At 35.9% G+C, this 24,593-nt stretch overlaps 1 protein-coding gene across 5 annotated transcripts in view; it reads left to right on the forward strand.

The window, feature by feature from the left end:
- Positions 1-1,310: 1,310 nt before the first annotated feature.
- Positions 1,311-24,593, forward strand: part of LOC131149565 (glycine-rich RNA-binding protein 4, mitochondrial) — a 38,529-nt gene continuing 15,246 nt past the window's right edge. Inside the window, exons 1-6 of one of the 5 annotated variants that reach the window (XM_058100116.1) lie at positions 1,322-1,519; positions 5,852-5,979; positions 14,176-14,244; positions 14,334-14,443; positions 14,556-14,618; positions 20,124-20,502. In XM_058100116.1, the coding sequence (XP_057956099.1) occupies positions 5,886-5,979; positions 14,176-14,244; positions 14,334-14,443; positions 14,556-14,609 (327 nt within the window). In that variant the 5' untranslated portion in view covers positions 1,322-1,519; positions 5,852-5,885 and the 3' untranslated portion in view covers positions 14,610-14,618; positions 20,124-20,502. Of the gene's footprint in view, positions 1,520-5,851; positions 5,980-14,175; positions 14,245-14,333; positions 14,444-14,555; positions 14,732-20,123; positions 20,503-24,593 lie in introns of those variants that run through there. The other 4 variants (XM_058100120.1, XM_058100118.1, XM_058100115.1 and 1 more) reach the window with 4 other exon arrangements.

Below are 24,593 nucleotides of genomic sequence, written 5' to 3' on the forward strand. Positions count from 1 at the left end.
ATTTGGAAAAACACATTTGGTCTTTATTACTTAAAAAAAAGTACTTTTACAAAAAAAGTGATGTTTGACGCATTATAACTAACACTTATTAAAAAATATGCTTTTCCAAAACTACTTTTTTGAAAACTATTTAAATGAGTTTTAAGAAACAATCTAAGAGAGTTTTTTGACTTCTTATAAGTGACATTGTTTATATGCGGGTCAATTTTATAAATATAAAACATTTAGTGACTATTTCATAATTAAAAAATATATTAGAAGACAATGTATACTATTTTATTATGTATTACAATATATTAATTATTAATGAAATATAATTCAATTCTGAAATGAAGAAGAAGATCCATCTATTAATTTAAATTATATTAAAATTTTAAAATACTAATTTAATTAATAATATTATTTTTAGCATAAATTAATATGATAATTTTATTTTATAAATATAAATTAAGAAAGAAATTTTTGTTAATAAAAAATTAATATTATATTATTTTTGCTTAATAAAAATATTTAAATATTAACTAAAAATAACAGTTAAAATAATTATCAATTAATTTTTTAATTAAAAGTTAACCATATATTATTTTATTATGCATTATAAGCTATTAATTATTTATAAAATATAATTAAATTCTATAATGAATAAGAAGAATCATATATAATTTAAATTAACATGAAATATACTAAAAATTTTAATTGAGTTATTAATACTATATTTAACAAGAATTAATGTATAATCATATGTTATAAATATAAATTAATAACATGATTATTTTTAATTAATAAATAACATTATATTATTTTAGTAATAGAAATATTTAAACTTTTAATTAGAAAATTAATGTAATTATCATTTAAATTTTTAATTATAAAATATTTATATTTTTATTAAAATAGTTTTAAAGATAACTATATTGAATAAGACCTATTTATTAATTTAAGTTAATATTAAAAAAATTTAAAATTTTAACTTTATTAGTAATTTTATTTCTATCATAATGTAATATGATTGCAATTTGTAGTGAATATACATTAATAATAAGTCTTTTTAATTAAAAATAATAATCTTATATTATTTTTTAATATAAAATATTTAAATTTTAGTTTCAAATAATTAAAATAATTATTAATTAAATTATTAATTAAAAATGTTAATATTTATAATTTAAAATATATTTAATAATAATTATATAGTAACTTATAACAAAAATAAAGATTCAAATATTATTTATTTTAAATATAATTAAATATTATTTATAATTTTCAGTATTTTTCCAATTCAATAATTATTACGAACGCTTATTAAATTTAGCAATTTAAAAAAAAATACTTCAGCCGTTCCAAACATCCCTTGGCAACTTTTGCTCTTCCTCTCGAACGGTTATAGCTCTCTCCTTCTTTTTCTCTCGTCGAAATTCATTTGTTAATTGGGTTACGCTGCTTGATCTTTAATCTTTTAGTTGTTCAGTTCGTGAGAAAGTTGAGTTAAAGAGTAGAAATATTTCTCTTCCTTCCTCTGGTACGTCTCTCTCCCCCTCATGAATGTTCAAATTAAAGAAAATTATAATCGTGTCGGTCTTGCTGAGAAGAAGAAAAATATTATGACTTGCTTTCAATTGTTTGGAATGAATTTTATTTAGCGTTCCTGTTCCACAGCTTCTTAGAGTCCAAACGGAGGATTGTTTAAGCGTTTAAATCAAATTCCCCGGACACCAGTTTGTTTAATTCTGCTTGTTATCCAACATGCGTATTAAGTGTTTGTCGAAATGCCTGAATATGATTGTTTGCTATATCGGCTGTTGTGGCCTTGTGGGTCTTGTTTGTGTTTTGATGATGCTTCATATTTTTGTTTGTCTAAGCACTTGCTAAACGAATTTTTTCTTCGAAAATATGGATTCGTATGGTTTGTGACGTAATATGAACTTGGCACTTTGCGTTGGGTTTGATTCCCGTTTGTAATTGTGAAGCCTCATTGTATTTGGGTTTGAAACTTCTACAGACTACCCTTTATCGGATGCATTTATTCCTGGCAAGTGTTTTCTACTGTCCATGATATTAATTCTAATATTCTACGGACTAGGAATTCTTAAATGGATATTATGGTGTTACTCTGATGGTACATTAGAAGTTTTGATACGGCAGATTAAGGTTTTCTGTGCTCTCTCAAATTCTGAAACACCTTTCATATATGCTTGGGCTGTCCTCATCGAAATGAAACATTTGTCCCTTTTGGGAAATTGGTTTGGAACCTACATAATTTATTAGTTGTATTGAAGAAAGAAATAGCTGCTGAGCCGATCACTGCTTTAAATCCAAATAACTTGAAATAAATCATATTACTGAATAAACAAATAAACAGTGCCTAAATCCCACTATAAGCACCACTGATGATGCATTTTCATCCGTTGAAGCTTCAATGGCGGTCATCCTCTGCCTCTTCAGCATCCTCACATCCTACTGGACCATGAATATGGTTTCAGTTGATCTTTGCTACCAATAAGTATGTCTTCATCAATGATAAGTCCAGAATCTCGTTCGTTCCATTTTTCATATTGAATTGTACAAACCTGTTAACAAATATAAAAAATATAAATAGAGATGTAAAATTTTGGCACCAACCATTTTAAAAACACTGAGGACCGATATATGGAATTAGAATGATTAATTCTTACACCAGCAAACCTATAGTGAAGCAATAGACTGAATCATTGATTTGTTTTTGAAGTTGCCAATTTCAATTGATTGCTTGATGGAGTATTTCTGTTTAAAGACTGCATGCTTTAAGTTAAACATAATCTAATAGACATTGCAAATCCAAAATCATATTGTGAGAGAGAGAGGGAGAGAGAGAGAGAGAGAGGACCACAATGATTAATTCTTACACCAGCAAACCTATAGCGAAACAGTGGATTGAATCGTTGATTAATTCTTAAACTTAAAGATGCCTATTTCTATTGATTGCACAATGGAGTATTTTTCTGTTTAAAGATTGCATGCTTTAAGTTAAACATAATCTCATCGGCATAGCGAATCCAAAATCACATAGAAAAAGTTTAGAGTGAGTTGAGGCATTCTAAGAATTAGAGATTGAGCATTTTAAGAAACAATATACGTGAGAGATATAGTGTGCATGGAGGAAGACAAATGTATAATACGTCAGATTAGAAATCTGACAGATTAGGATAATTATATGGAGATATAATGGCAAAAGGGAGATCTTATCATGTGGAAACGCAGCTGTCGAGGCCAGGGAAGGAGCTGCTGGTGAATCCTCAACCCACACTTCTACATCTTATGAAAATTCTGATCAGATTACAATTCAGCAAGCACTGCCTTGTCCCTGACTTCATGTCTTTTTAAGACGCCTTTGAAATAGGGGTCTTCCATGTATTGATCCTTGCTTTCATTCCAACAACACTCTTAAACATGGTTACCAGCAAACACACTCTACTACTTAGTGCATGCTCTTCTGCGAACCAGCCTCATAGCGCATTATGAGAGTGTATTATTGCAAGAAGGCCACTCACTTCATACGTCTATGACTCAGTTTCTTTTGAGAGTTTAAATAATGTAAAGCTTCATGATCTGAATGTAAAATAAACTCTCTTTTAATCAAGTAATGGTGGCAAAATTTTAAGGCTTGGACAATAGCATAGAATTCCAGATTATAGGTGCAGTAATTCTGTTGTGTCCCGTTAAGTTTCTTGCTGAAATAAGAAATTGGACACTCTTCTTGACTTAGATCAGCTCCAATCCTACTTTGGATGCATCACAATCACTTCAAGGACCTTTGCAAACTCTGGTAAAACTAACACTGGAGTAGGCCAGTCCACAATTGCTTGTATTTTTGTTGGATCCACTTCTATACCGTGAACAGGGACCACATTTCCAAGAATTTCCAATCTGTCGACCATTAAGATGCACTTCATATTTTTATATAGATTATTTTTCTCCAAAACTTGCAGGGCCCTCAAATGTTTGGTATGAGCCTCAGGATCCTTGCTATAAATTAGAATATCATCAAAGTAGAATGCCCCAAACTTTCTAATAAAAATGTAAGCATCTGGTTCATAAACCTCATGAAAGTGTTAGGTGCTTTGGAAAGCCCAAGTGGCATTACAAGCCATTTGTAAAATACATCCTTGTGTAGAATGTTGTCTTCCATTCATACCTCCTGAATACGAGTTTGGTCGTAGTCACTCTTCAAATCCAATTTAGATAACACCTTTATGCCGCATAACATATCCAATATCATCAAGTCCAGGTATAGAGAACCTTGACTTGATTGTTTTTTCGTTGCTTGCTCAGCTGTTCATGTGACTGTTGCACATTTGCCATGTCTCATTCTTCTTTTGTGTTAGTCAAGCAGGTACATGCATGGACAAAAACTTTCTTGAATTTAAAATCCCTTTCATAATAACTCTGACATTTGTTTCTGCAACTTCATGTTGTATTGGACTCATTTGATAATGTCGCAAGTTTGTAGCTGCAAAATTAGGCCACTCGTGCAGGGGCAAGTTTCTTATCACAATGGGGAATGATGTAGTATTGCTGCACCAGGAATAGCATACTTAATATTGTTAGTAATTATATTTACAACTGTTCTTAGGAGTCATTATTATGGTCAGTCATGTGTGTCATTTCCCAAGTCCAAGTCTATTATTTACAAAGTTCGTTTTTGAGTTTAGTTCCAAATTTATTTATGAAGTCTTTTGAGTCTAGAGAAGGCAATCAGTTGTAGTCAACAATAGTCAATTTCTTAGGTACATTTAATGCCCAAAGTTGTCATGCACTTGTATTTATACTAGCCCAAATAATGAAGAGACAATACAAAATTTTCGTTTCTATTTTGGTTGTCTATTCTGGTATGTTCAGAATTTTCCCAAACTAGGAAGTGTGGGTTGACCCAGTGGTTCCTTCCATAGCTTCTGCTGTGCTTCTGTGCAACAGGATCTCTATGTGCCACTAAATATTGCTGCAGTTAATGATATGTCATATTTATAATCTGAACGATTCTACAGTGTCTTTCCTCCATGCATTCTGCATCATGTAGGTAGACACGACTACTGCTTAATATATCAAACAACAAAACAAATCACTTTTCAGAGATCTTTCAAACAAAAAAATATAATACATGAGAGAGAGTTCTTGGGGGCATTTTAACAAACAGAGACGGAAAAATTTTAACAAATGAGGCCACTAGATTGCACCTAAAATATTTGAAAAGATGGAAGTGAGATTTCTAGCACAGAGAGCAGACTGAGGTTCACAGTTGCCTTCGGTGGCCTTGCCTTGGTGTTGGTGGAGACCTCTGTGGCCTGTGCATGCATATTTGATATTTTGAAGCACAATCATGCTGTACTTCAAAGGGAATTAGTGATTTGATTGATCTTTAGCAAATCTGATATTCAAATTTGTTAGTGTGCCTTTTTTTGTTTTTTATTTATTATTTTTTTCATATATTAAGAGGTCGTGCCTTGGTGCGATGGCAAGTGCCTCCGCCTCGGTACGAGTGGTCTCGGGTTCGAGACTTGGGAGCGGCCTCTCCAAAAATGGGGGTAAGGCTTGCCGACATCCACCTCTCCCAGACCCCACTCAAAGTGGGAGCCTTGTGCACTGGGTACGGCCTTTATTTTTTTCATATATTGCCTTTGCGATTTTTGTAAACGGTGTTTAATGCGTTCTGATCTGCATGGCTAGCCAATGTATTGGGGGCCCTCCAAATGTTGTTGCTGTGACAGATGGCACAGGGCCATGTGGTGGGGATGATTCCCTCTATAATTTCTCTTGTATCTGGGGCTATTATGCAGGCAATCCTAACCTTCCTCTTCATTTCTTTTTTCCCTTTCAGATTTCTCATCTTGGGGGTTTGCTTGTTGAGGAAAATGCTGTGTTTGAATGGTGTCTCTCTTGCCCGCACCTTCCCTTCCACCAAATGGTTGTTTGCTCGGCATTCATGCAGCAAATTGTTTGTTGGAGGTCACTCTCCCTCTCTCTCTCTCTCTCTCTCTCTCTCTCCTGCATGTGTGCTGACTGTGAGTGTGATGCTTGCATTTGCATATATTACACATGAACATATATAATATATACATGTTATTGGAAACATACGCTTGTGGGTTGTCTCATATTGGGAAAATGAGTGGAGGAAGAGTGACTTATAAATGGCTTCAGCTTTTGGGTCGGTTGCTCACCTATATATACCAAGCTTGCACAAGGACTCATCCTCTGTGCTAATAAGTTATATATGAGATGATGGTTTGTAACTTCGAGCAAAGGACAATAAGAGTTGATTCTCCTTGTGTCCTAACTCCTAACACTTGTAGGACCAAGCTTGTGACTGAAGCAGGTGAGGATTATCCATATCTAGGTTGAATAGATGGATCCAAATGGGGTAAAGGCATGGGAGGTAGGATTGATTCAAAGGCATGTGGAATGCAATTTGAAGCATGTAACTCATGGGTTACAACTTACAAGTGAAGGGGAGATTTTTGGAAATATCCTCTTGTGAGTTTTCCTACATTGCAAAAAAAGAGTGGAGGAGTGGCTTGTATGCATTGATGGACCCAAACCTGCTTAAGATTTTGAGTCAAGTTGGTGTTCACACTTCACACATGTATATCAATTATTGATCCCTTGCGAGGACTACCCTCTGCTAACACATGTAAGTTATAATGCTTTGGAGTTTGAATTTTACTATTTGCAAGATTGTAAATTGTTGGAAATGATTTTCTTTTGAATTTGATGTGATAATAAAAATATTTGAAATATTTGCTTGACAAGCAGTCCATGGGAACATATCTTGCTATTGAGAACAAATCAAAAATAATGTTTTATCTCAAAGATTAAAACTTGCAAAATGATATCTATTAGACGCATTAATTTGCCTTAGAAACATTCCTAGAGCTTGAAACTTAGCATTTAAGTTGGGTGAATTGATTTATCTACTGGTTTCTCTGAGGTGAAGTGGTCAACTAGTTGTAAACTTGTAGTATTTGCTGTATGGTTGAGCTGTGCTTCTCAATGCAAACAATTGAATGCCTTGAGTTTAATAGTTCATTTCTAAACACACTTGATAGGCCAGTAGATTGTGGACTGATCCTTCCCCAAGCTTTTGATCCTGTATTCTGAACTCAAAAGATTCCATTTGTAGGTTGAAATGCAGAATGATAGGACCTATTTTGGTTCATTTCTTCAATGATCACTTGTGCAAGATGGTATGAGGTAATGGCTTTTATGTTAAAAATTAGAATGTACCCTTTGGCTTCTTCATGACTTTGCAACTAAGATAAATACTACGATAGGCTTTCTCAGTTGATGAATGTTAGATTTATATCTATGATAAGTAGAATAAAGGGCGCCTAGCCAACAAAAAAAGTGGAATAAAGGTGACAAGTTCATGAAAAAATAGCATATTCTTGTTTACAAAATGAAAGTTGAGGTGCCTTTGTTACTTTTGTGGCAAAGGAAACTTCGCCATTTTCACAAATACACTTGCATGTTTGCTTTTATTGTTAAGTATTTACACTTAGCTTCATACGTTTTGTGTCACGGTTACACATTAGGTGTATTAGGGAGATCTTTGGCTTATAAGAATGGTTCAGACGCCAGCTATATGAGGTACCTTTTATAGGACAAAATTGTGAGGTTGGTGTGCCAAAGCGGACAATACCTCACTGGAGGTGTAGTGAGACCGTTACATTTGGTATCAAAGCCATTTTGGGGTACTATTATATGGGCGGATCCTACATAGAGGTGCGAGCCACCCTGATGAGGGCTTCAGATCAAACGAGAGAGAATGTCATGTTCCCACATCAGATGTGTACTATGGAGATCTTGGGCTAGAGGATAGTTCAGATGCCAACTATTTGAGGTGTTGTTTATTGGAAAAAAGCTATTGAGGCCAGTGGGCTAAAGTGGACAATACCTTATGGAAGTTAGATTGAGATGGTTGCACTTTGCTACTTGCAACAATTTAATGATGGAACAAGCTATGGATAGGCATTTCATGCAAGTCTCTTCAACTCTCCCTCTTGACGATCAAATTTTGGAATATTGTTGAAGTGTTATATGATTTTTTCCCTCTTCGATTACCACTTTACCTAAAGCTCAAACTATTAGATTGTGGTCCATAAACACTCAATACAAGGAATAAGATCAATTTTAACCATCACCCTACAAACACGGGCAACAAGACTAGAATGTAGGATCTCTTGGCAACCATACTTCTGATACCATGTTAGATAACTACTGTACCTGTTCTGGGTCAACATTGTATATCAAGCCTTCACATTTCCTTTACAAGACAATTGTAGGGGCATTGCTCCTCCGCTGGGGCATAGATATGGTTGTAAATGAGGACATGATAATTTTGCAATGGTTTTTGCAAGATCATTTTTTTTTTTTTTCCAATTTCATAAGAAAATGTTGTATAGTTTATAGTCTACAACGTACTGGGCCTTGATGAAATGAAATTTTAATGTCACGCTCAAGGGCTCTTCATGCTCATATTCCAATGTGACGTTTTGCTGATTAACAAAATACTGAGCATGAAGAATGAACTGCTTTTCTGTTCCCTTGTTTTTTTATTTTTATTTTTATTTTATGTTACTGTAGGTTTTTCTCCAACAATGAATACATAAGAGAGGCTTATACCTTATCAGTAGCGGCTCTTCACAATATGGGGCCCTAGGCGAATAATTTAATTAGAGGTCTTTAATATTTTATTTAATTTTTATTTTTATTTAAAATTAATTTTTCTAAGTATATCAAATAATTTTAACTACACTGTATTTGCACTCCACCCACCAAACACATAAATTCAATAAATAATGTTAATATTATTATATTAAAAAAATATTTAGGGGCCCCAAAATTTTTGGGGCCCTAGGCAAGTACCTCAGTAGCCTAATGGAAGAGCCGGCCCTGTACCTTATTTTGAAGTTCTAGAAAATCATATATTTTAATTAATTGCCACACTAAAAAAAACCAGATTAATAGAATTTTATATTATTGCTTGCAAATAGTTTTGCATGATACCAAATTTAATGATGTTGACCCAAATCTGGTGAGATATAGGGGTGGCAAAACGGGTCATGACCAGACGGGTCACGTGTAACCCGTCTATTTAAAATGGGTTCAAGTTCATAAAAGTCAACTTGTTTATAAATGGGTCAATTCGGGTACGGGTCGGGTCACTTGCCGGGTGACCCGTTTATTTGCCCAAATTCCTTACACATAAAACCCTATCCCCAAATTCCCAATCAGCGTATCCCGTTCGGCCGTTCCCGCCGCCTCCAGAGTCCATATCTAGGACCACTACCAGGCAGTCACCTGTCACCTGCACTCCACTGCCGCTGGTGAGGTCCCTTCACGACTTCACTCCCTTGCCCGTCTGGCGGTCGCAGGGCTACCATTCTTCTTCGTCTTCATCCCCTCTCTCACTAGCGCAGCTCCGGCTTGCTGTTGCAGCACTAGCACCGAAGACCTCGACACAAACTCCGACGACGCCAGTATATCCCCCACCGCCCCTAGCTCCAGCCAGTCGCTCCAATCATTCAACCCCAACGTTAAAGGCGACAACAACTTGTCCCCTTTCCCCACCACGTACATATCGTAATTGTGCTCCATACTTTTTATCACTGTCACCATCTCTTCCCCATTGTTGGACTCCTTCTCCATGTACCTTATCATCTCATCCTCTGACGTATTCGTCCGAAATTCGTCCGCAATGATGTCGTCGAATTGCTTCTGCCACTCGTAGTCCGGTTGCAGAAATGGGCTGAGAGGGTTGTTCTCATAGCTGTTCTCCAAATGCGACATGTTCTCCGTGGCCTCGTTGCCAAGCACGAAGCACACCACAGTGAGGGTGTCTTCTTCTTCTTCAAACTGATTTTGATTTTGATTTGGATTTAAACCCCCCCCCCTTCTTCTTCTTCTTCTTCCCCAACACGTCAATTGAGAGGTCTGAGAGTTTTGTAACTTCTGTTCTTAATTTGGCTTTAAAATTTTAAAATAATTAAATTATTTTTTTTAAAACGTGTAATAAACGGGTGGGTTAGGGTTTATATGATTGTAACCCATTTAACTCTGACCAGTTTGTGATTCGGCCCATTCACGACCCGTCCAGAGTTGACCCGTGAACCCGTTTTGCCACCCCTAGTGAGGTATTGTCTGTTTTGGTACATTGGTTTTATCCTGTCAAAGGTGCCTCATGTAATTGGAGTTCAAATCATCCTTGTAAGTCCAAGATCTTCTTAGTACACATCCAATGTGGGACTTTGACATGCTCCTCCATCCAATCTTTGACGCTCTCATCAGAGTGGTCTATATCTTTTTGTTGGATCCATCCAAATGATAGTATGCTCAGGTGACTCTGATACCAAATATTAAAGTCTCAGGCCCAACTCCGGGGTTAAAATGACCTCATCTAATCTAATATCAAAGTATATTTTAAAGGTACAAACATGTTGCTGGACTAAAAAAGGTCATTTGATATTTTATAGACTTGAATTATTGTTCCCTGCCTTTATGGCACACGAAAACTTTTCTTTGACACAACTCCAGAATAAAAAACTAAAATGGTTATTGAAATGCGAACTTTCATGGTGGAATTATTTTTTGTGATCAACCATGATCTTTCAACTATATTAAAATATAGGGATGATAATTGAGAGGTAGCAGAATGGTAGTGGAGAATATTTTTAACTCTGGTACATTATTATGTGGTGTTTTATAAAATTAAGTATTTAGTGCCGAATACTGAATCAAGTTTTCCATCTGTTAACCGGATTCAGCTCTTGGATGAACCATCTGAATAATTTTAGTTGTTTAGCAAACCAGTGAACACTGAACAACATGGTTTTAAATCGCAGTAGCATGTAGGGTAATGTAACGGTAACGGGTGTAATGGGAAGCAGGTGTAACAGGAAGCGGGAGTAGCGGATGATATATGATGGGAAGCGGGTGTAACGGCTGTGAATTTTTTTGAAGCACACACAACCTTATGCATATTAGCATACTTGTATATTTTAAGCTTTTAGCCCTTCTAGGAAAGAGTTTTAGTGTATTTTGGATTCTTTAACTCAAGTAACTAAGTTATTTGGTAAGGGCAACTAGTTTACATTTGTTTTAAACCACCATTGAGAGAAAAATTACGTGTGCGCGCATATTTATACTTCTCATTGTTCTTATCTGTGATAAATTGTTATGTGTGCTAAATTAATTAATACAAAATACATCATACACTCCATTAATCTATTAGATACATAAGACATACGAATAATACAAATATAAAATATCTAGAAAAGAAAGAAGACTGAAGTTGAAAAATATAGAATATAAATATCCCATTACTAATATTATCAAAATAAAATATTTTCCTAACAGGTTAGTATTTTCATATTGTTAATTAATGCATCTTTTGCTAGTATTTAAAGAAATAGTTAACTTTGTATCATTTTCATCCTCATTATAATCTTTTTCCCCTCTCGCTACATGGCATATTGAGAATGATTTTTGAAAGAGAGGGAAAAAGTGAGAAGAAAAAATAAAAAATAAAATAAATTTTTTGGTGTAATAGTCCTATAGCGGTTACGTAATGGCTGTAGCTTCCTTTATGTAACGGTTGCGGTTTGTAACGGCCACCATAGCCGTGATTTTTCTTCCCACTGATTTAGCGGTGTGTAACGGTATCCGTAACCCAAAAAACCGTTACATAACGGCGTTATGTAACGATTGCGGCCATTATTTAAAACCATGCTGAACAGTTTAGGTTGTAAAGTACTAACTAGTTTAAGCAGCTATAAATATATGTTTTCATCATTCATCCCTTTAAATGTTGTGATGAAATGTGGAAAATGATAAAGCCTAATAACTGTTCATTTTCTAAATAGAAAATAATGCATCTTACATATTGCAGGAAAATTAAATATCGTAAATAGAGTAAGAAATGCATCAAAATCATACGTCTTATATTACACACACACACACACACACACTATATATATATATATATGAAGGAAAGACTATATCAAAAAGTGCAGGAATGGAGAAAAACTGTGCAACCATTGAAACACAGACTACCAGACTCCCAGTCCTCTTCTTCTTCTTCTTCTTCTTCTTCTCCTTCTCCTTCTCTTGCCCAACCCCCAACAATCCAGACGCTGGTTACCAAACAAATTACATAAAAATTACATTCTAGGAAAAATACAAATGTTTTTTACACAAATATTAACTTGTTGCAGACAAAATTACTATGCTATCAAGACTCATTTCTCCAAATCTGAACCTTGTTCTTAGCCATTGCAATCTTTTCTGCACCCATCCTCTCAGCCATTCTTCACTTTCTCTTTTACCTCTGGTACTGTAGAGTCCACTGCTATTGCATGAACCCTTTTGATTCAATGCTTCTTTGAAGATTTAAAAGAACTCGAATCTGCAACTAGCGACTTCGCTGATTTCTATTTGACTAGTAATGGAGGTAAGCATAGTGGTTAAAAGCGCACCTCCTAGGCGTGAGGCGCAGAGAGGCGAGGAGTCCAGTGCCTCATCCCAGGCGAGGTGAAGGTACCTGCAAGAGTCGCAGGGAGGCGCAATGAGGCGCAGAGGGGCGCTAGGCGACATGAGTCGCGCCTTGAACTTTTTAAACCTGTTAAATAAAGAAATAGCCAGAGTAGAAGGGGCCTTAGCCCTAATTCGACTGCAACTAACAGGATCCAGCACGAAACCCTTCTTCTTCGACCCTTCAAAGCCCCACGACCCTTCACGAGTTCGTCTTCCACATTTCGAACCAGCAGGAGCCTTTGCGAGTTCATCTGCGAGCCTTCGAACCAGCAGCGTGAGTTCATCTTCGACATTTCGAACCAGCAGGAGCCCTCGCGAGCTCGTCTTCGAGCCTTCGAATCACCAAGAGCCCTTCGCGAGCTCGTCTTCCAGCCTTTGAACCACCAGGAGCCCTTTGCAAGCTTCTCTTCCAGCCTTCGAAGCAGCAGTGTGAGTTCGTCTTCGACATTGCAAACCAGCAGGAGCCCTCGCGAGCTCGTCTTCGATCGTTCGAACCACCAAGGGCCCTTTGCAAGCTCGTCTTCCAGCCTTCGACCCTTCGTAACTTCTTCTTCTTCTTCTTCTTCTTCTTCAGTTCTTCTTCGCCTCTGCTGCCTCCTTCTGGCTGCTTCTTATAATATTAACTTGCATTAAGCCTCTAAGTTAATATTATGTAATGTGCAATTAATTATGTAGTTTAATGCAAGTTTATACTTTATAATTAATACATAACATTTTTTTGCTGCATTTTGCTGCTGTTTTGTAATTTGTTTGGAAATGCAGGGTACAAACTTTACATTTTTCTGAAATATATAAATATATAACATTGTTTACTGAATTTAGCTGCTGTTTTCTTGTACTCTTTTCTTTTGATATTGAAGATGCTTTTGGGCTTTCAGCCTGACAGTTTTATTTCATTTCTAATTTGAAGCTTGAAATTTTGCATGCGTAATTTCTTATGTTGAACTATGTTTGTTTCACTTGGTACTTGGTTGTCATAATTACTATTGAATATTTTGGCATTTTAAATTCTAAGATAACTATTGATGTGTTTTTATATCAATTACCTATCAAATAGGCATTGTACACAATTTTAATAATTGTGCGCCTCACCTTCGTGAGGCACGCGCCTTCGCCTCGCACCTCGGCTCCAAGTACCCTCTGCGCCTTGTGTCTTTGACTACTATGGAGGTAAGTGATGGGCGTGAAGGGAGGAGAAGAGACTGGGATAGGAGAGGAGGGGTTGGGGTGGGGGCGGGGGGGAAGATTATTGTTTCTTCACATTGAGATGCTGAATATCATTGAGGAGTTGTTGGGATTCTGAGTGAATATAAGGTGCTCAGAGGACGTTAATAGAATGACACAAACAGGACTGGTTCACTTATTGCAGAATGAACTTGAGACTAGTACTGTTAAGAGGTCATGAAGACCAACAAACAGGCCCCTAGTTGTTAGGTTTTAAAAGATGGTAGTGATCATAGATGAAAGAAGTATAGAACCAAGTTGGTTTCTTGAACAATTTTCAAAAGTTATGGATTATTTTATTATGTATTATTTATTTTAACACTGAATTTCTTGTCCCTAATATAATTACTGTTCTCAAGTTGTAAGTGAAATTAGTGTTTCAAGCTGCAGGACTTTCTTATGACACAAATGAAACTGTTCTGAAGGATGCTTTTGTACAGCATGGTGAAATAATTGAAGGTAAACCTATGGATGATTTTGGTGTCCTTTCATTCTGGTGGTTCTATATTTCTATGAAGTTTTTGAGGCAGTCACATTTCCATGTTTAGCAGTTAAAGTTATATGCCATCATGTCACTGGGAAATCCAAGGGATATGGGTTTGTGCAGTTCACATCTGAAACTGCAGCTAGCACAGCTCTAAAAGAAATGGATGGTCAGGTATATTTTGAATTTCTTGATATAACTTTATGTACATGTTAATGAGTCCTATTAAGTTCTTTAATAAAATACTAATAATCTATCCACTAATATTGTATTTTTTGCTTCTCAGTTACTCGATGGCAGAAATATTCGTGTGGATTATGCTCACAGAGGGCGACTTTGAGAACCTTAGGTCTGATTCAGTAGATAATTTTCATTATGTTTTTGTTCTACTAATTATTATGGTTTTTACGATGTCAAAATGTTGAATGAATTCCAATTGGATGCATTAACATTGTTGACCAATTATGGCACCCAAGAAGGGTGTATGTGTGAATTGTGTGTGATCAAATTTACAAACATTTCTAACTAAAGAGCGAAGTGTAGAAGCAATTACTCAAAGTGAGTAAGCAAAATAAAAAAGACAATCAAACACATGATTTATAGTGGTTCAGCCCCAACTCCCACGTAATCTAGCATCCACTCTTCAAGAAACTTGCTTGGGGATTCTACTAGTAAATCAACTAATAAACATACAGATGGCAAATGGATCCTAGATCAAATACAAACATTATAAAATCAATTGGACAACTAGTCCAAGAATACTTGAGTCAATTGGATACTCCACCCAAAGTGGCAAGAAGTAGTAAATAAGACAATACAATCAATTTCAAATCAGAACCTCGATGATACTGAAGATTAACATGTCAGAACTGTGGCTCAGAATTCCATGAGTTTCTGCATGAGTTGACTTATGGATCCAATGAGTTGCGCTTATGAGTCAAACTTATCAGCAGCTTATGTACTAAATGTTAATAACTTTAGGAACTTTGAATCTCTAAAGAAGTTCCTAGGTTCAAAGCAGGTGAAGAACCCTGTAAAGATTGCTTGTTAAAAATAACTTAATATGAGAAACATGAAGGCAAGCTCACTGCTTCATGTTGAAGGGTGCATGCAGAATTTGGTTCTCTTGTATGTTGCATTGAACATGTTCTACTGCATTTAATGCCACAGAAGAAAATATTAAATAGAAAAGGGAGGCTAGGTTTTGCCGTTAGACATGGAGTAACATCACTTTGCAACCAACATTGCATTCCTTGATAAAAAATAGTTTCCAAATCTCATTAAAATATGGTTACCTTGTACATACAACAACTTCAAATAAAGAAAGATTGTGTTCGGTTTGTTTTAAGAAACTAAAGCAAGGTATTCGCCAAAAGATAAAGTCAAATGCATATAAATTCTAATTGCACACATTTAGCAACAAGAAACACATTTGAATTTCAAAATAACTGTTTGAGGAGCAAATATGATGCTCTAGATTTGGCAGGGTAAGCAGAACAACAAACCCAGCCTTAAGTCCCACTAGGTGGGGTTGGCTTCAGGAATCCTTTTTTTGCCAATTTACACAACCGTCGGCAATTTCCTCTGACAATTTAAGGGCTACTAAATCCTTACTCGATATCTTGTTCCAAGTTATTTTAGGTCTATCCCTACCCTTTCTATTGCCACTCACTGACTAGCTCACTTCTCCTTATGGGTGCACTATTTGGCTTATGTTGCACATGCCTAAACCATCCAAGTCGCCCTCCCTTATGTTATCATCTATAGGTGTATACCTAACTTAGTGTGAATATGTTTTTTCCTTAATTTTTATCCTTAATGTTATACAACTCATCCACCTTAACCTTCTCATTTTAGTAACTTCTACTTTTTGTCTAACATTTTGATCCATATGGCATAGTTCGTCGTATAGCCATCCTATAAATTTTTTTTTGTAAAAAAAAATTTTAAGAGTATTCTAGGATCACACAACACATCCTTCTCTATTTTACCTACTCTGTTTTAACTATATGCATAACATCTTTTTCGATTTCTCCTTCAACTTGCATAGTAGATCCATGGTATCTAAATCTAGTAGTGCTACTAATTTCTTGACCATCAATTTTAATCTTTTCCTAATATTCTTCCTACCATGACTAAAATTACATTTCGTATATTCTTTCTTTTTTCTTTTTACCCTCTTTAAATTCTAAAGCTTCTCTCCATAATTCTAATTTAGATTCTACTTCACCTCTAGTTTCATCAAATTCTACTCCACCTCTAGTTTCATCTGTATACATCATACACCAAGGAACCTCATTTTGGATACTCCTAGTAAGTTTATCCATCACTAATGCAAAAAAGATAGCGGCTTAAAGCAGATCCTTGATGTACACCTATTGTGATTAAAATTCCTTGGACCCTCCACTTGTAGTCCTAACGTTAATCATTATGCTATTGTACATATCCTTTAGTATACCTACTACGTGTCCCCTTTTTTTTCGTAAAACCAACCATAGAATGTCTCTAGGTGCCCTATCATAGGCCTTTTCTAAGTCAATACAAATCATATGCAAGTCCCTCTTCTTTTCCCTAAACTTTTCCATTAATGTTGTTAAAAGATATGACTTTGTGAGACCTTTATTTCTAACCTATTAATGGTTATTTTAGTCTTTCAGTATTATTATTAAGTATGTTAGTATGTTAAATTGTGAGAGTTAGTAAGGGTATTATGGTCATTAGAATGTATTTGATTTGTATTATAAATAGAGGGAGACACCTATCTTTGAGTTAGGTCATTCATTTTAATCAAAGTATCAACATAGTATCAGAGTGTGATCCAACCTATACCTTATCATACTCGGCCATCGCTGGAAAGCACCCTCCTGTTGCTGCCCTTCTCAAAACCATCACAATCCATCATTATTTCACAAAACTAACCATATAGCCAAAAACAGAATCCTATGAAACATAATCCTACAAAATCCCATTGCTGGAAACTCCCTATACACCACCACTCGCCGACCAACTGTATGCAGTCTTGACCCCACGCGCCGACACGTGAAAGTGATTCTAGTCACCTTTTTCTGATTGTTTCCTCCAGCATGTTCTGATTCCTTCCCTGGAGCATATTTTCAAGCTGTTGGGCATGTTTTTTTCTCAAGTTTCCGACCTCTTTCAACCATTAACTCTTGCTAATCCATTAGTTGTTGTTCGGTGTTCGTAAGGGCTTTTCTGAGTTTCTTGGAGCAGTGGCAGTGCTCATAAGCAGATTTGTGAGGCTATGGCAGTGTTATATTAGTTTGTAGGTGGTTCGCCTCGTCCGTGGTTGGTTCGGTGCTTTATACAGGTTTGCAGTTTTTGGTGGAAATCGACATAACCAACCCAATCAAACTAGTTTGGCCCAATCGGTTCAGTTTCGTAATAAATTCGGTTTGGTTTGGTCTTAATTATCCTATCAAAATAAAATCGGATTAGTTTTTCCAGAACAATTTTTGGTTTGAAACGACCAAAGTTTTCCAATTTAGTACAGTAGCCCAACCTTTGACGACCCAGCCACCCGATCCCTCTGTGCTTGCAGCTTGTAGCCTTGCATCTTACTCACCCTGACGGAACAATTGTGGTTCTTGGTAGTAATTTGGGGGGCCTTAGAATGGGTACTGAGGGAGTGAGGGTGTATTCTTTTGAACGACATCAAAGCTTCGTAGGGAGAATGCCAGAACGGGGCATGAGGAGAGAATGATTGAACGAAGCAGCCAAAGAGAATGGGGTTAGTTAAGGAGAAGCCAAGATCATCATAGTATCACTCCTTGAAATCAACAAATTTGTTTGAGAAGGACTCGTTATGACGATTCAAATGCTACACTAGTTTATTATCTTCTTTGATTGCTAGTGGTCCATTAGATTTGGATGCAATGGAGAAGTGTACTATCCCTCCAAAACTTTTGCAAAGGAGGGCGGTTCGTGTTGGATCTAGACACTACCACTAGCAGGAGCCTTCAAGGTTTGGGTATCTTGAACCAACTCTAGTGCTTCTTCCTTTTCTTATTTGGTCTTTTATTCTTTTTTTGTAGTCGTCAATTGCAAGTTTCAACACAGCCACACACTCATGCAGGTTGGGATGGAAGCACTGTTGAAAAGGGAGGGAATTGAACCAAACCGTAGACCCTTTTGATTTTGTAAAACCTCAGTTTGGTTCAGTTTTTGCCATGAAGAACCGAATTAAATCGGTTCGATTTAGTTTGTTCTCATACAAAATCCAAAAAATTTGGCTCTTCATTTTTTCGAATCGAATCAACCGAGTTGACCGATTACACACCCTTAGTGCTTCACCTTGTTTGTAGTGGTCCCAATTAGTTTTGACTGTTTATCTTGTTTGACAGTGGTATCGCTGCTAGTTTGTGAGTGTTGGGATGGAGTCTATGATGCCACAAATAACAACTGAAAAGTTGGATGGAAAGAATTATGTTCAGTGGTCTAAGGCTGTTTGGGTTTATTTAGCAAGATTAGGAAAATCTAGCCACTTGCTCCAATTTGGTCCTTCTGATGAGAAGAGAAAAGAAGTGTGGATTTAGGAAGATGCCTTGATTGTTTCCCTCGTGTGGAATTTGATGGAGCCCCAGATTGCACGGATGTGCATGCAACTAAATACATGTAAGGATATTTGGGATTTTGCCAAGCTTAAACTGTTAGCTTGTAGGCTAAACAATGTATATCAAGCCTTAACACTCCTCCGCACATGCAGTGTAACCCAACAACACATAGAGAGATAAATACAAGGTAGATAACACCCATTATAGGGAATACAATAATTTTTTAAAACACCACATAATAAATGCAAGTGAAAAGACTAACCTAGAACCTCCTAGTAATTAACTTTGATACCATGTTAGATTACTACTTTACCTAAAAGCTTAAGCTATTAGGTTGTAGGCTAAACAGTGTATATCAAGCTTTAATAGTAACTTGCACGTTTGTATGATTAATCTGAGGAGTACTTTCAGTTACAACAAGGAGATAGGAGCATTACAGGTTATTTTGGAGAGATGAAGCGTATTCATGAGGAGCTTAACATCGTGCAACCTATAACCACCGATGTTCGTGAATGTAGAAGCAGAGGGAGCAGATGACAGTTCTTTGGGTTCTAGCGAGCTTGAAACTTGAGTTTGAGGCAGTCTAGTCCCAGATATGTAGTAGTGTAGAGTTGCCATAACTTGTCAATGTTTATTCTCATGTCCTTCATGCTTCCTTTAGCACACATTCTCTTGTTCTTGCATCTGGCTCTGAGAGGACAACCTTTTCCACACATGGTGATCCTAGTTTTTTGCCACACAATTGCAGAAGTTATCAGGTGGTTCAAGCAAATGTTGGGGTAGAGATGGACGAGGTAGAGACCCTCCTGCAAGCGCACCCATTGTGGATGAGGTGATCATACTATTAAGCAGTGTTGGGATCTCCATGGTAGACCTTCACGTGTTGCCAATGCCACCACCACTGACTCCACACCTTTAGGGCTAAGTGGGGGGCAATGTATTGTATCTATGTCAGAGGAAGAGTATTCCAAATTCTAGCAGTATCAAGCATCACAAGAAGCTTCTCTACCTGTTGCATCTCTTGCCCAAATAGGTAATCCCGCAACATGCATGTCATCCAATACTTCTTGTCTTTACTATCCTGAAAATTGACATTGTGTTACTCTTGTTGATGGATCCACCACTATCGATGAGGGAATTAGGACTATAAATCCCTCTTCTTCAATTTCTCTTCCTTTGGTTTTGTATATTCCCAAGTTTTCTTTCAATCTTGTGCCCATTAGCAAGATTACCGAATCCATGAATTGCTTAGTAACATTCTTCCTAATTTTGTGGTTATTTAGGATTTGAAGATGAGGAAGATGATTGGCGGAGGGCGCGAAGCTGGTGGACTTTATCGCTTTGAGCCACTATCTCCTTCTACCGCTTGCACTACTGCTGCCACACCTCACCAAATACATTGTCGCTTTGGTCATCCTTTGTTAGAAAAGTTGAAACATGTAGTTTCTAGTTTGAATTTTGTGTCTAGTCTGGATTGTGAGTCTTATTAGTTAGCAAAGCATCATCATGTCCCTTTTGCTTCCCGAGTCAATAAACATGCTACAAGCCTTTTCATGTTAGTTCATGTTTGTGTCCAAGCTGGGTTTTCAGTACTTCGTAACCTTCGTGGATGATTATTCAAGGATGACTTGGCTATATTTAATAAAAGATCGTTCTGAGTTATTTCATATTGTTGACTTTTCACATATATTTCATGTTAGTTCATGTTTGTGTCCAAGTTGAATTTTTGGTACTTTGTAACCTTTTTGGATGATTATTCAAGGATGACTTGGCTATATTTAATAAAAGATCGTTCTAAGTTATTTCATATATTTTATGCCTTTTGTTATGAAATAAAGAATCAATTTGTTTTGCCAGTTTGAATACTTTGAAGTGATAATGCTAAAAGTATTTCAGTACTTAATTCCCTACTTGTATGATTTAGTTTGGTATTTTTCATCAGTCATCTTGTGCCCTCACTCCTCAACAAAATGGGGTTGCAAAGAGGAAAAATAGACATATCCTTAAAATCACTCACACCTTACTTTATCAAATACATGTACCTAAAGTGTTTTGGAGTGATGTTGTGCTTACTACTTGCTATCTTATTAATAGGATGCCATCCTCTATTCTTAGTGGTAAAATTCCCTACTCCATTTAGTTTCCTAATTCACCTCTATTCTCTTTACCTCCTCGTATATTCAAGTGTGTGACCTTCGTTCATCAACTAATTCCTAGGGTGGATAAAGGATCCTCATGCTATAAAATGTGTCTTTCTGAGCTACTCATTTATTCAAAAGGGATATTGTTGTTATAGTCCTATGCTACATCACATCTTTGTTTCTGTAGATGTTACCTTCTTTGAATTTACATCGTACTACACTGAGTCCCTAAGTGCTTCTAATCCCAATGAGTCTCTTCCTTTGCTTAATCTTATAGATACTAGTTTGTTGTCCTTACCCAATCAATCACTTGTGTCTCCATGTAGTTTGAGTCCTCATCGTCTCGATTGTCATAATTTGCAGGCGTATTCACGATAGTGGATCCAAGGAAGAGAGTCCATGATGTTGATCCTCCCATTGTTGTCCGAAAAGGTAAACACATGTACACAACATCCCATTTCCAACTATATTCGCTATAACTTCTTATCACTCTCCTATTATTGTTTTGTTACTACTCTATAATTTTATGCTCTTCCTGAATCTGTTTCGGAAGCCTTAGCCCACCGTGGGTGGAGGAATGCCATGGTTGAAGAGATGAATACTTTATTGGGCAACGATACTTGGGATTTGGTATCTCTTCCTCCTGACAAGTTTATGGTTAGTTGTTGTTAGGTGTACATTATGAAAAGTCGACCCTAGTAGTTCTATGGCTCGTTTGAAGGCACTTTTGTCGTTAAGGGGGTGTATGATTTGGATTATTTCAACATTTTTTCTCTGGTTGCCAAACTTACATTAGTATGTCTGTTCATATCCTTGGCTACCACTTTTTGGCCTCTGCATTTGTTAGATGTGAAGAATGCCGTCTAGGCGTCTTGCATGGTGATCTTGAGGAGGAGGTCTATATGGAGCAACTACTTAGGTTTGTTGCTCAAAGAGAGTCAGGCTTAGTGTGTTGGCTCAAGAAGACACTATATGGTTTAAATAGTCTCTCAGAGCATGGTTTGGTCGATTCAATGTTGTAATACTTGAGTTTGGCCTTCAAAAGTGTGCAATGGATCATTCTGTGTTTAATTGTCATACTTCATCGGGTAGGATCATTCTTATTGTGTATGTGGATGGTATTATTATTACAGGTGATGATGATAAGGTATTTAGAGCCTTAAACAATTTCTACAAATTACGTTTCGAACCAAAGATTTGGGACCATTGAAATACTTTTTGGGTATAGAAGTATCTAGATCTTGTATGGAAATTATTTTGTCATAGAGGAAGTATGTTCTTGATCTGTTGGTTGAGACTGGACAAATTGGTTGATACACCCATGGATCCTCACACCAATTTAGTGTTGGATATGGGTGATTTGTTGCCTAATCTTGCGTAATATAGGAGACTTATTGAAAAGTTGAATTATCTCACAGTCACTCACTTGGACATATCTTTTGCAACAAGTGTTAGTCACTTTCTAGATTCTCAGAGGACAAGTCATAGAGACGCAATAATTTGCATCTTGAGATATCACAAAAGGTGCACCTGGAATCAATGTCACACTTATATTCAGGGATATACAAATGCAGATTTGGTTAGGTCACCTTTCGACTGAAGATCCACAATCGGGAATGTATCTTGGTTGGTGGTAATTTGGTTTCTTGGGAGACTAAGGAACAAATTGTGATGGTCAGGTCAAGTGCTGAATCAGAGTATAGAAGCTATGACTCACACTACTTGTGAACTTTTTTGGTCAAAGAACATGTTGGACGAATTGGGTTTTCCACATTCCCAGTCCATGGAGTTGATGTGTGATAATCAAGTTGCTCTTCATATTGCCTTTAACCTGGTCTCCCATGAGCGAATGAAACACATTGAAGTTGATTTCCATTTTGTTTAGGAGAAACTTGTGCAAAAGCTCATTACTACCACTTATGTGAAGTTCTATATGCAGCTTGCTAATTTGTTTACCAAAGCTTTTTTTTGGGGGGGGGTTGCTTAAGGTGGGAGCATATGATATCTATGCTCTAGCATAAGGGGGAGTATTAATCGTTATTTTAGTCTTTTAGTATTATTATTAAGTGTGTTCGTATGTTTAATTGGTGAGAGTTAGCAAGGGTATTATGGTCATTAAAATGTGTTTGATTTGTATTATAAATAGAGGGAGAGACCTATCTTTGAGTTAGGTCCCTCATTTTAATCAAAATCTCAACATGACCTTAGTCCTTATTCAATTACCCTTTCGCACAATTTTATTGTATGACTTATAAGTTTAATTCCACGATCGTTATTACAATTTTGAATATCTCCATTATTTTGTATATAGGCATTAAATTGTTTTTCCTCCATTTGTTAGACATTTTCTTAGTTTTTATAAGTGTGTTAAATAAATTAATTAGATATATAATTCCATTATTACCTAGACATTTCCAAACTTCAATTGGGATATCATCCGGTTTTATAGCTTTTCCATTTTTTAATGCATACTTAACTTGATTAACTCTAATTTGCTAATAAATCTCAAGATTTTATCTTTTTCCTCATTTTTTAAATCTAACTTTAAGTGTCTACTTGGTTTTCACTAAATAGTTTACTAAAGTAATTTTGCCATCTTTATTTTATGTTTTCTTCTTTAACCAAGATAATATCATACTTATTTTTTATGCATTTTACTTTAGCTAAGTTCTTGCGTTTTCTTTCTCCTTCTCTAGAAAGTTTAAATATGTCTTTTTCCCTTCTTTTGTATCTAATCTAGCATATAAAATTATTGTATGCTCTATGTTTAACTTCACTAACGACCTTTTTTTTGCATTGTTTCTTGCCTTTTTTACACTTTTTTCAAAGTTTTCCATGTTTCTATATTTTTGTGATGTTTTATATCAAATTCTCCGTCTTTGCAACTTTTTGAACATCTGGATTCCACCACCAACTTTCTTTACTAGTCAAATCTTCCTCTAAATTCACCTAAAATCTCTTTGCTACCTTTTTAATAGAGTTAGCTATCCTAAACGATCTATCTCTTAGTTAGGCAAAAATCTATTTGACTTTTATTTTTTTCCTCTCTTGTAGGTTATTAAGTGTTCTTCCCTCTTCTTAAAGCATGATTTTATTGTAATAAGATCATATGACATGACAAAGTCTAAGATCATATCTTTGGACTCATTTTTATCTCCATATCCATGTCCTCCATGATCCTCTCATAAACTTTGCTGTCCTTTCCATTGTGTCCATTCAGATTAGCTCCTATGAATATTTTCGTAGTCCTTGATATCCCTCGTATAATACTATCTATATCCTCCCAAAATTGTCTTTTAAGGTTTTCTACTAAGCCTATTTGAGGAGCATAAGCACTAATGACATTTATCATCTCTTGACCTAAGATCATTTGATTTTTCTGATTCTATCTCATACTCTTAACATCTACAACACTATTGTTTAGTCTTTGTCTATAATAATTCCTACCTCATTCTTATGTTTTTATTTTTTAGTATTCCAAAGTTTAAATCTTGATTTTTCAATTTCTCTAGCTTTCTTCCCTGCCCACTTAGTCTTTTGAAGGCAAATTACATTAATGTTTCTTATAATCACTGTGTAAACTATCTCCATTATTCCATGTTGCTAATTTAA

The sequence above is a fragment of the Malania oleifera genome, chromosome 2, assembly GCF_029873635.1.
Source record: "Malania oleifera isolate guangnan ecotype guangnan chromosome 2, ASM2987363v1, whole genome shotgun sequence".
Lineage (NCBI taxonomy): Eukaryota > Viridiplantae > Streptophyta > Magnoliopsida > Santalales > Ximeniaceae > Malania > Malania oleifera.